Source organism: Antrostomus carolinensis, unplaced genomic scaffold (assembly GCF_000700745.2).
Source record: "Antrostomus carolinensis isolate BGI_N321 unplaced genomic scaffold, ASM70074v2 scaffold11771, whole genome shotgun sequence".
Classification (NCBI taxonomy): Eukaryota; Metazoa; Chordata; class Aves; order Caprimulgiformes; family Caprimulgidae; genus Antrostomus; species Antrostomus carolinensis.
Genome location: NW_010294846.1, coordinates 43,412 through 55,833, shown reverse-complemented (window position 1 = coordinate 55,833; position 12,422 = coordinate 43,412). Strand labels below are relative to the sequence as shown.

The 12,422-nt window shown below is 41.7% G+C and overlaps 1 protein-coding gene across 1 annotated transcript; it reads left to right on the top strand.

Moving 5' to 3' along the window:
• Positions 1-3,688: 3,688 nt before the first annotated feature.
• Positions 3,689-10,982, top strand: LOC104532535 (membrane transport protein XK; the record flags this gene model as incomplete). Its single annotated transcript, XM_010177768.2, is given in 3 exon segments — positions 3,689-3,854; positions 3,856-3,958; positions 10,156-10,982. Coding segments are annotated over 3 exon segments (1,096 nt in total), but the record flags the coding sequence as incomplete, so codon positions are not given.
• Between the last annotated feature and the right edge of the window lie 1,440 nt (positions 10,983-12,422).

Here is a 12,422-nt window from a genome sequence, read left to right as displayed (position 1 = left end):
TCACTCTTTGTAGGCACCATCAGGATGCTTGAGAAGGTTACAGCGCTTCTCTCTGCCAAGACTTGGCAGCCGGGGAGAAAGCAGCGCTATCTTTTTCTTACCTTTTAACTTCTACTGGAGAGAGTGGAAGAGATCTGACAATTTTTTCTTCAAGGTAATTTTAGTTCCTTCATAGTCTGTACTGCAACTGTCATTGCTTTGCATGCAGTGAAACTGGCCAGCTGCATGCCTTCTGCTGTTGATGCCATGTGAGGATCTGCTGCAAGGGCCCTAAAGGTCACCGCGTTGCAGGAGACGGATTGTGCAGAAACTGGGAGCTCCCATTCCTGTTCCTCCAGAGCAGCAACGAGCAGTGAGCAACTGGGACAATTGTGCAGAAACTGGGAGCTCCCATTCCTGTTCCTCCAGAGCAGAGCAGCAATGAGCAGTGAGCAGCTGGGACTTGTGGGTAATTCCCTGTTCTGTAGCAGAGTTTGTAACTGTGGGGGAAACTGTCTTGAAGCAATTGCCTTCTTGCATTGTCTTCTAGTTGCGTCTCATGCTAAAAAGAACAAGCAAGTTCGTTGACAGACAGCCTTTCTGAATGCACTTCATAGACAAATGCGTAACATGGCACAGGTATGTGATCTGAACTGACTCTTCATCACTGTTCTCAAGCCTTCTCACCTGGATGGTTCTTCAAGTGCCAGTGCCCTTCTTACACATCAACGCATCACTGTTCTCAAGCCTTCTCACCTGGATGAGAGTGCCAACGCCCTTCTTACACATCAACACTTAAACGTTTAGATTGGTGCTCTTTCTCATCTACCAGCTGCCAGTCTCCTCCTCTTTGAAGTGGTTGCTTGGGCAGTGGCACCAGCTAAAGTCTTGAGTACATTTGTTATTGGCCCCAGAAGGCACGACCTTCAGAGACACTATTTCACATGCTGGGCAGGGCTTGGAAGAAGACAGGCATGACTACTGATGTAATCTGAGTGCCTGCACATACCATTTTTATTACTCCATTTTACTGGTGAAAGTTCCCTTTGGCCCTAACGTTTGCTCATCAGGCCATTCATTTCACATTGTGTTTGCTTTTCTATATGGATGTAAAATTTCCCATCACAAACGATATACTGCTACTTAATACCTAGCTAACAAACACAAATCAAATGCTTGCTCCAAAACACAGTGTTTTGTTGACAAGTCAGTAGTCTTATGAATCTTACTGTCTCTTTTATGGGATTACTGCATATTTGTTAGGTGGGTCCTTAGTCTATATCTGCTTCAAAACGCATACAGCAAGAGTTCAGAGGCTGATGCTGAACTCTATTATGCATTTTCCATAATAGCTTCAGAATTGCCCTCAGCTCAAGATGAATAGATAGCCAGGAATACTAAGCAAGGCAAAAATGTTCTGGGGTCTTTCTTTTGAAATAAAGTCAATTTGTTGGTTTCAGAATCTCTGTTAGCTTCATAAGATGTTGTGCTTTATTAATTTTTCACACTTTATTTTTGGCTGTGTGGATTTTTTTACGTGGGACTAGACTGGGAGGGACTGAAAAGATTAACAAGGGGAAAATAGAAAGTTACCACTGTGAATGGAGCCTCCAGCACACCAGGTGCTTCAAATAGCTTTAGTGGTAATAGCAGCTGAAACCTAGTGAATCAAGGACAGAATCCTAAAACTGCTCTCCATCTAGAGCAGGTGAAACTTGCAAGTGGTCCAACTAGGGAAAAAAATTAAATCAAGTTTATTAATACAAAAATCAGTATGCTTTTGTTTGAATTTCTATCAGTGCTGCTTTACAGTTCGGTCTGTGAGCTTTTCTCCAAAAGCTTGTGCTAGACTCTGACTTGGTGATTGTTGGAAAAAATCAAGCCGAGAAGAAGATGGGAATTCAGAGTCTCAGACAAGCATAGCTCCATGCTTTGTGGTTGTGAGATACTTTTAAATAGAAGATAAGCCTTTTTTGTACATTATAATGACTCACTGGCCAAATCTGACCTCTCAGAGACTTGAAGATGCTGCATTCCAGCAAGTATTGCCTACAGAGGAAACTAGGTGGAGGAGATGAACCCCAGCAGGCACTATGGATGGAAAGAAGACAGCTCAGTCCTCATCAGAGGATGATACCTACACAAGATGAAGACACCATGTGTGTCAGGCCATGGGAGGAAATGTGACCAAAGCTGGTGCCACAGGTCACCCTCACAGTGGGGGTTCCTCTCCCCTGAGCTCCCCCCTGGATTGGAAGCCAGCCCTCCCCGGTTCTGTTGCTCGCACTACAGTTGTTTTTTTTCTTGAAGCCCGTACCAGTGTTGGGCATAAAAGAGAAAACAGGTTATGTCTGCACTGGGTTTGGGCTTTTGGGGGTTTTATTTTTCAGTCATCAATGCTATTTATTCTTTATGGTCCTGCTGTACATGTAGCAGGCCCTGTTCTTTTAGGACCCTATGCAATGTGATGAAAATAGTGTTTCTTTCCTCTCCCTTCCCCCTCAGCTTGTGAATTCATCTCTACCTCAGTAGAGCCTTGCTTGTTATTACTTCCCAGACAACGTTGACTGTTCCCCTTTGTGTTTTGGGTCCTACTTGATGCCCAAACCCACCCTTGACACCTTCATACCCAAGCAACTCTCTGAGAATAGTAAAGTTTTTGCCAAACTAAAAATAGGCATTGGAAGGAAGTTTCAGAAACGTTCCTTTCATAAATGTGTTTGAGGCTGTATTATCTTTAATACTCAAGGAGCCAATTTGTCCTCATTCCTACAGCATTTGCTACTGCCGATCCCTTTACCCCTTTTTCATTCCCTCCCAAATGTATGGATTATTCTCTGTGCATGGGTAGAGGCAGTATGTATTACAACAATGTGTGATTTATGAGTAGAATTGTATGTGCTGGCACCACTTTTTTCTTTGGAAGTTAGTCTGTGGTAAGTTAGACCTACATAAACAAGAGGGTTTGGTTTACCTGCAGCAACTGGAAACACTGCATCTTCTTAGTTGCAAGATTGTGTTTGATATTCCTTAAAAAGTGCAATAAATGTAAGCAAGTGTAAAGTTCCTATTTCTGTGTCTTTTTGAAAAATGTTCGTATCCAGAGTTGTGAGGCTCTAAACTGCTTGTTCTTGTTAGTGCTGCTGTGGCTTGTTACTTGTGTTTTGGGACCATTGCTTGTTAAAGGAGTAAAGTCCAACTGTTTGAGGTGCTCAATGCCCTGAACTTCTCTCCTATGTCTCGAGATTGTTTGTTTAAGGCAAAGGTATGAGAAGTGGTTTTATTGCCATGTCACAGATGTACAGGTGACACCAAGAGACAGACATGAGAATCTGAAGAAACTCTTCCAGTTTGGGTCCTGGGTTGGGAGCCGATGAACGTTGTAGTGGCTGAATAGTTTGAGGATTTCACGAGGACAGCGGAGAGCAAGGGCAGCTCATAGGAAACAACTAAACCGCCTCCTGTGTCTGAGAGCTACTACAAGTAGCCCAAAGGGCACTGCCAGATTCTTGCCCTCCAGCCACAGGTAGTTCATGTTTTAAAGGGTGAAATATGTCATATTCCAAATTTGCCAAGAGGAAAAAACGTACGGGCTTTGCTCTGCGAGCAAATAACTTAGTGTGTGACGGCTTAAAATACTGAGGAGTGGGAAGACCTGTGCTTTTATCTTATTTTTTTCCTGTTACTCTATTTACTGATTTGCTTGTAGGTGTGTGGAAGTCTTTTACATTTACTTCCATGCTGGCAGAGTCGAAGAACCCTATGTCAGCATCACGAAGAAGAGGCAGATGCCCAAGGATGGGTACTCAGAAGAAATTGAGAAGGAAGTGGGCCAGGCTGAAGGCAAGCTGTGTACACACAGGTCTGCGTTCATTTTTTAGCAGGGCATCTGTGATCCAGGCATTCCTTGGCTCAGCACCACAGCTCACGCTCCAGCTCTACATCTGTGTCCTGCAGCAGGAGATCACGGCTGCCAGAAGTAGGTGGAACTGTTGTTATCACCTCTGTATTTTGGTGAGAGGGAGAGGAAAAGGGTCAGCAGTCAGATGTAGCTGCCCTGGGCAAGAACCAAACATATTGCAATGGGTTTCATCTCCCTGAGAGCTTTTGATGGTGACATTGCTCTCAAATTTATCTATACCATCATGGTTTAGGCTATCATGCTTCCTGTAGCATACTTGGGTTGCTATAAAAACATTAATTTGATAAGTGGCCGTTATGACATGAGAGGGAGGCAGCTGGAGGGACTAAACTGTCCTAATGAAGAGGACAAAAAAAAGTTACCTCTGTTCCATTTTGGGTTTTGAGCAAACTTGATGGAAAATTCCTTGGTATACAGCACAGAGCATGTTTTGCCATGCTGCATTAAGGAAGGTGTCCCTTCAGGAATGCAGTTTCAAATACAGACTGAGGACATGAACTGTCTTTATTTGTGCCAGACTATGAATTTGGAATAAAAAAACAGGACTCAATAAGCTGGTATGCAGATGTGGCCATCTCATCTCTGGACCCAAGCTGTTAAGCCTTCACCAAGCAGTGATGCACCACATAGACTTAACCAGGACACATCTCTTAGGTGGGACTCTGCATCTTGCTCCATGATGTGCTCAAGCTCCTTTAAAAATAAAAAAAAGTTTTGATTTGTTGGCTGACTGCTAAATGAAGAACCTACTCCAGCTGGTTGTAGGATAATCAGCTGTTTGGTGTAAAAAAGGATTTTGGCACCTGTGTGAACTGGTGATGTTTGCACCAAAACACAAAATAGCTCTTCTTCTATCTCCAAGGCCCTGAGAAACCAGGGATCTTTACCAGCTTCACAGGCAGGGAGGCTGAGGCTAGAGTGATGTGTTGTGAATCTGAATGCTTTCTTCAGTTCTGGTGCCTTGGTTGGTAGTGCACCAAGGTGAGAAACGAAGATTTTTGGAGGAGCCTTTCTAATAACATCAGTGTTCTCCCCTCAACTCAGGGAATTGAAGACTTTATCATGTCAGCATGGCGAGTCAGCACATGAGGATATTGTAACAGGTTAAGGTCTTTACACAAAAGTACCTGTTTAAAGCCATAGCAGTAGTTACTTTGAAAGACATTCCTCCTGACAGTTTCTGAGTACTTCACAGCCAGGGTAGGCTTTTCAAGTAATGATGGCATCTGTGACATGGGATGCGAACAGAGCAGCTGAATCCTTTGCTGAGCAGTGCAATTAGCAAAATTTCCAATCACTTTGCTGCAGATGGCATTTGCTTTGAGAAAGGTCACTTTTTTATTGTATTTCTTCTATTACTGGTGTTGCCTTACTGGTCATGATTGCCAAGGAGAAGCGCTGTTCCAGATGGTTAGATAATTGCATATTTAACAATGATTTGTAACTTCTGACTTTTATCAGTCACAGCTGTGATAAATTCTGAATCATAGAGTGATAAGTGACCTTCTGTGGGTGAGGTGATGTTAACCAGAGATAAGCTGGCTCACCAGGGAGTTGAGTGAACCTACCAGCAAATGCAGTAGTCATCCTGTGTCTCACAAAAGCCATCTCCATAGCAGATGTAATTCTAAAATATAGAAAGTAAAAAATGTGTTGTTGTTTTTCTTTAATCAGTGATTTAGGAACAATGGCAATGTCTGTTAGAGCTCACTTGTCAGAAAAACAAGAGTCCTAACCATATTCCTTGTGTATGTTTTACCTTCTGAAATACCAAAACTTTCTGCAGTCTCTTTAGCCAGCTTATTTCTGCACTGCTACCTTTTTTCCACCAGTATTATTCAGCTGCAGGAGTGAACAGAAATGATGCATAGCACAGTTTCAGCTTGTTGTTTATGTGTATGTGGGAATTCTCATGTGTAGGGACATGACTTCAACTTTTTGATCTTGCAGCATTGTCAGTAATTTAACAGATAGTCCAGCACTTCTTCCACACTTCATATGTCTTCAACTTGTCTGTTCTTTGACGCTGGTCCTCCAAACTGCACAGTTTTCCCTATTTATCTCTGTTTGAATTATCACTCTCTTCTTGTATTTTGATTTCCACTTTTTTTGACTTGTGTACCCATCAGTCTCTTATTTTTCTGGATTCCTACACTACCTTCTCTGTTCTTCTGTGTAAATTCTGCTTGGTCAGTGGTAATGAGGTCGGTATCACCTGTGAACATAAAGTTGTTTATCATCATGCTACCAGAATGGTTTCTCCCTTTCAGACCTGTTTGAAACTCATTATTGCTTCTGGTATTCAGCTGAACAGTTCTAAAAAGAGCGTGCATCCTTGCCTAGGCTTTTGTCAGCCAGAGCCATGCTGCATCTTTCTTGTGTACTTCATGGCATTCATTAATTTCTCTGGATGTTTTCTTCTAGATAATCAGATTCTTGCCAGTGTCTGGCATTCTCCAAAACTGTAATTTCACTCTCTGCCAAGAATGTAAGATCAAGAGAACTGAAAGCAAGACAAAGCCTCTAGGTTAGTGATGAAAGACATAAAGCTTCAGTGACTATTTAGCATGAAATGCATAGAAATGATGTATTAAATGCAACATTGGAAACCCACATGTGATATCTTAATTTGAGTCCTGGTTCTGGGCATTCAGCTCTTACTTTGGCTACAGTGTAAGTGGGAAGAAGTTCCCAACTTGTTACTGTATGAAACGCGCAGTCTGACTTTGTAATCGCCGCTCCCAGAAGAGATGCTGATGTCTCTCTTGTGCATTTGGGCTTCACTCTGTACTAAGTGCTTCAGCATCTGTCAGTATCCTGTGTTCCCTTAGACTCAGCTATAACCTTGCTTTGAAGTGGTGGCAGACATCAGGCTCAGGTCCACTTGCACGCTGTTGGGCAGCTGTCCAGACCTCTTTGATTAGGTGGTACCAGCTGGAGAAGCACAAGGTCCGGAGGTGCCAAAAGGACCCAAGTTAGCATCAATTGCAAAACCATCTAGCTGGAGGTGGGGGGTGTGTGACTTGGCCTCTTACCCTTGAAAAAGGGTCTGTTCTCAGTGTGCAGTATTGAGTGTAGAAGATCCACTTCTGTTAAGATCGATCTTTTTGTAAGTTTCAAGTTTTTGTGCTGTTAACAGCAGTCAAGTGTTGCTTACAGTGATAAAATAATCTCAAAAGGCAGACTTCCTACCATTTAAAAATAGAATTATGCTGCTGCAAAAGGTGCAGGGTTTTTTGGGTTTTTTAAATGAAAATTTGCAGCAGTAACTGCCATCTTCAAGACTAGAAGCTTTGGGTTTATGGTTTTTTTCAACTTGCTGGTATTTGCAGTGTCACTTTCCTAATGTTCATGAGCTACGCCTTGTAGATGGTCTTACCAGATATCTTAAGATGCTTGTGCAGTTGCTTCTCCTCAACTCGTTAAGCTCTGACCACAGAATACTTTTCTCATTGTTTGAACAACATTCCTTGAGTACTTTTTGAGTATTGATAGTTGGTTTTAAGTGTTGAAATTATATCTTAAGGCAAAAAATCTGTATCTAGGTGTCTTGTCCTAAGTAACAAAATAAGTGCCCTTATTTTTCAAGGATTCTGATTATCAGTTTAGAAAACTATAGTGTATATATAATAGATAACTTAAAATTCTTCAGCTGATTGTAAGATTTCAGTAATAGGTATTTGTGATGTAGCTCATCTAGAGTAGAATTCACTGTCTTAGCCATTTCTGAAGTGGGAAAGACTTGGTCTTGAAAAGACTTAAGACACAATAAAAAATGACAGCAAAGTGAAACAGTGCCTCCATGAATGACTCTGTGAGTGCACGCCCCTGATTTGTAAGAAAAGTATAGCCTTCCAGGGGCAGGAAGGAAGAATAGAAATGCCATGTTTGTGAGGACTGTTAGGGGATTTGGGACTGTTCATGGGGAAGGTACTTTGCTTTTTAAATTTTCACTTCTTTGCTTGCTCAGGATGAGTAAAAGCAACAATAATGTGACCCTCCCACATTTCCCTTTGTGGTTGCTTGAAACCTTCTTTCTCACAGACTTAAAAGTGGTGTTTCAACTGAAGGTTTGGTGACAGTACTGAGCTTTTGGGAAAGGAGCAGAACTGGACTACTGTATTAAATCAGAGTCAGCATGACCTGGTTTTTGTCAGTGGAGAAGTGCCCCTTTCAAAGGCTTGAGTTTTTAAGACAAGTTTGAGATTAGTGTAGAATCCCTAAAATAAAATTGGGTAATAAGATTAAAGTCTCAGCCTATCAAAGCAGAAAGCAGAGTTCCAGGACAGCAGCACCTTGTGCCCAGTGGGTTGGGGTTTTTATTTCTTTAACTCTGAGAATATTGTTTTGTTTCATTAGCTGATGGGAGTGATTTATTCTCTCACAGCTCTAGAGCCAGCTCAAAACTACAGGAAAGATTTTTGTAAAGGGACACAGGATATCAAGCAGTATTCTTGACTGCACTCACTTGTTCTTCGGCTTTCAGACAATGTTTTCTAAGACATAATATTTTAAAATTCTCAGGTCAAGTACAGTGCAGTAAGAAAGATGTTTAAAAACGCACATTAAAAATGCAAGTGTTAAACAAGCAAATACATCAGCATTTTCAGAGGGTATATGCACCACCAAACTGGCATGTATGAAATTACCATATAAAATGGCACATGTTTTTCAGCTTACTGAGTGCTATTGGAAATTTAGATATAAAGGATTAATTACTTCTTTTCCAAAGTAGTTCAGAGGTGTTTGAGGATTGGGATGGGAGAGACGTTAGCTAAAATGATAGAGAAAACCCTGTTAGAAAGTTGTTAGAGATCCTAAAATACACTTGTTTCTTTCAAAATCATGCTCAGAAATTTTTAACTTTCACTAGGAAAAAAAAAAAAACCCAACACAAACCAACTTATAGTCATGGCTAAACAGCTCTAGCAAAGGAGAGAACCCAGTTCATTTGTAGGATATTGACAGATAAACCAATTGAAGGCTGCAGAAAGCACTGGTTGCTAAGCACTGCAAAAGTAATTAACCAAACAAAATAATCAGAGTTGGGAATGCTTGATTGTGTCTGATGCAAGATAATGCCCTGTAGCATGACCAGTTAGCTTGGTTAGTTTAAATGAAACTCTAAAAGAAACAACTGAATCATTTTTACCATGCTTAACTTATTTGCATTTGAAGTGTTCCTTGCATGGACAAAATGCGAAGATTGATGCTAAAAGATTGATTGGGGGTGCCTAAAATTAGTTCCCTAAATCAGCTATTAAACGTGTTGGTAACAACTGTGAAGAAAGTGTGCAAATGTAACAAACCTGTGGGCAGTTAGCACTTCTGAACATCAAGGTACATCTCTATACATGCTTATTCTATGCATCCAGGCTTCTCATCCCTCTGTACCTACTTAATGTAGCAAGAAAAGACTTCCCCCTGCAGTGCCAGAAAGCTTGGCTCCTTCTGCATCTGGAGGGGAGGCCAGGTAACAACTGGCTTCTGCCTTCACTTTCTGTGGAATTTAAATGCCATGAAACCTTCACTTGAGGGATTCTGGAGAGATGAGAATTACAGAAAGTCGATCTGAATGTAAAGACGTTTTTTTAAAGAAGTGTTGTTTATAAATGCATGATACAGACATGTGTATAGGGAAAACAGGTGTCTAGGAAGACACATGGCAGACAGGTGAGGAAATCTCTCTCTGTGCAAGCACAGAAAGTACAGATGGTTCTGGGTTTAAATTGCTTTGGCTTTCAATTTTGAGCTCTATCGCAGGGCTCTTCTGCGAGCTTAGGCAATTTTCTTCGACATAGAAATTCACAAGCACTGAGGTATCTGTGTGCCCAAGTAACCCCAAAATTTCAACTTCTGTTGCACACTTCTTCATCTGTACAGAGGGGAGTAGCACCCCTGTGCCTTGTGGAGTGCTGTGAGAGTCTGAGAGCAATTTACTACTGAGCTGTATAATTGCTGAAGACAGCACATGTATGAACAGCCTGGGTGGGGGGAGGAGGGAGAGAAACCTGTGACTCCTGAGTGCCTTTTCTTTCTAGCTACTTGGAAAAGTAACAAGCAGAGACCAAAACAGGAGGCAGGGTTAGAGTAAGAACCCAGAGGTGTGTACAAGGAATGGTGCTTTTGACGTTACACCCTGCTGGGAATCCCCAGAAGTGCCATGGAGACAACTACATCTGCACTACTCTGATCAAGGTCTTTTAACTTCTTTTAACGAGCTGAAGGCCCTGATTTTTGTTTTCTCTTTGTAGGTGTTTGTATGGTCCTTTCTCTCCTGTCAATTGTATATGGTGCCTTACGCTGCAACATCCTGGCTATTAAGATTAAGTATGATGACTATGATGTCAGCGTGAAACCAGCCGCCTACCTCTGCATATTCATGTGGAGGAGCTTTGAGATTGCTACACGAGTTACGGTGTTGGTCCTTTTCAGTTCAGTCCTTCAAATCTGGACTCTGCCCGTTGTGCTCGTGAATTTCTTTGGTTTTTTCTTCTACCCATGGATTCTCTTCTGGCAAAGCAAGTCCCCGTTTCCTGAGAACATAGAGAAGGCATTGAGCAGGGTCGGCACTACCATCGTCTTGTGCCTTCTCACCTTCTTGTATGCTGGCATTAACATGTTCTGCTGGTCAGCAGTGCAGGTGAAGCTCAACGATCCTGACTTAATTAACAAGTCCCAGAATTGGTACCGACTGACTGTGTATTACATGCTGCGATTCATCGAGAATGCGTTCCTCCTGCTGATGTGGTACATCTATAAAACCGACATCTACCTGTATGTCTGCGCCCCATTGTTGGTCTTGCAGCTCCTGATAGGTTACTGCATGGCTGTCCTCTTCATGTTGGTGTTCTACCAGTTCTGCCACCCGTGCAAAAAGCTTTTCTCATCCAGCATTTCTGAAGGCTTGCTGTCCTGTTTCATGTTCCTCTGCTTTATTTGCAAGCCTCCCAAATCCACACTACTGAAGGACAAGGCAGAAGTGAAATCTCTTGAAAATACTGATGAAGCACGGAGCAGTAGCAAGACAATAGATTCTCAAAAGGGGAATCCTCATCAAAGTGCTTCTTCCAACGCCTAGTACAACTGGAAGCAAGTAGGTGCCTTTGGAAGGTGGCAGATCACCTGCTGGGAACATTGTGTGTCTTGGACATTGTGTCTTAATGGATGGGATTTCTTTCTTGCAGGTATAACTCTGCATGACGACTGACAAGCCTACCTTTGTGGAAGACTTAGTGTATGAGTACGTGTATCTGTGTGTGTTTGTGTACAGAGAGCAATCATTGTTTGCAGACTTCTGTTTTGGAGATTTTTGCACATAAAGTTATTATTTATGACATTCTTGTTTTGAAATCGTTATAGGAGACATCCTTCAAAAACTGGCCTGATGCTCATCTGACTCAGGAAATCTGAGGATGGAAAGAAATACATTTTATTTCAGGCAGGATGTCATTATGGCATGCCACCCTAGCATGGAAACAGAGCGTAGACCTTGACTATATATCGACTGTAACTGTGGTCTGCTTTGATGAAACTGCAGTCTTTTTTACACTCTAATCAGTGTAATAAGATAATACTTCTTTCTGTGGTCTAGGAATTGGACTTCTACAATGCACTGTAGTCTAGGTTGCCAAGAAACAGCCAATTAGCCAGCACTAATATTGAAATGTGACTGTTACTGAGAATGGACAGAGGGGTTGTTGACTTTGCACTGTTTTACCTTTCACATTTGCTGCTTGTTAGTAAGGGAATTAAATTTAACGCATTAATTGTGATGTTCTGGAATAGCTCATTTTCCCAGTATTACCATTTATCCAATACTTCGATTGTGATGTTCTAGTATTAGGGTGGTGGTCACTTCATGTAACTTTAAATATCTAGAAGTTGGGCAGATACTCTCCAGAGCATATCTCCAGGAAGTAATTCAACCCATCTTAAAATGTCCTCTAAGGCAGGTGATATGAATCATTTTCTGGAGACCTATTACTCAGTGTTAACCAGTTGCCTTCACAACTAGTTTTGACTATCTGTCTCTTTTTAAATGGCTGAAGTTAAGAGATGAGCACTACCCTGGTTGTCAGGGGGATGGTAGTACATCAAGCAGGCAACTCAGTGACTTCTTACGTGGGTTGACAGAAGATGCTGGCTGCCTATTTCAGGCTGTAATACAGTATGTTTAGTTTAATATCAGTAGCTCAAAACCCTCTGACTTCTTTACCTCGGAAGTACCACAGGCTCGAAATCTGAAAGAGGAAATGGAAGTCACTGACTTTTTCTTCTAGGCACTCTATCACCACAAATAAAAGTGTTTCTGTATTTTGCAAGTCGCTGAAAAAGCTTTAGCAGATGAACACTCAAGAATTCAGTAGAAATACACAAACACAATTGTATTTTCAAGAATTAAGTGAAAGTTTTTTGCACTTTGTTTACTTAGCACCTTGCATTTCTTTTCGGTATTACACATCATGGCTGCTTGTGGAAACAGGTAATTTATGACCCAAAGCATCTCCTAGTGTCCTAA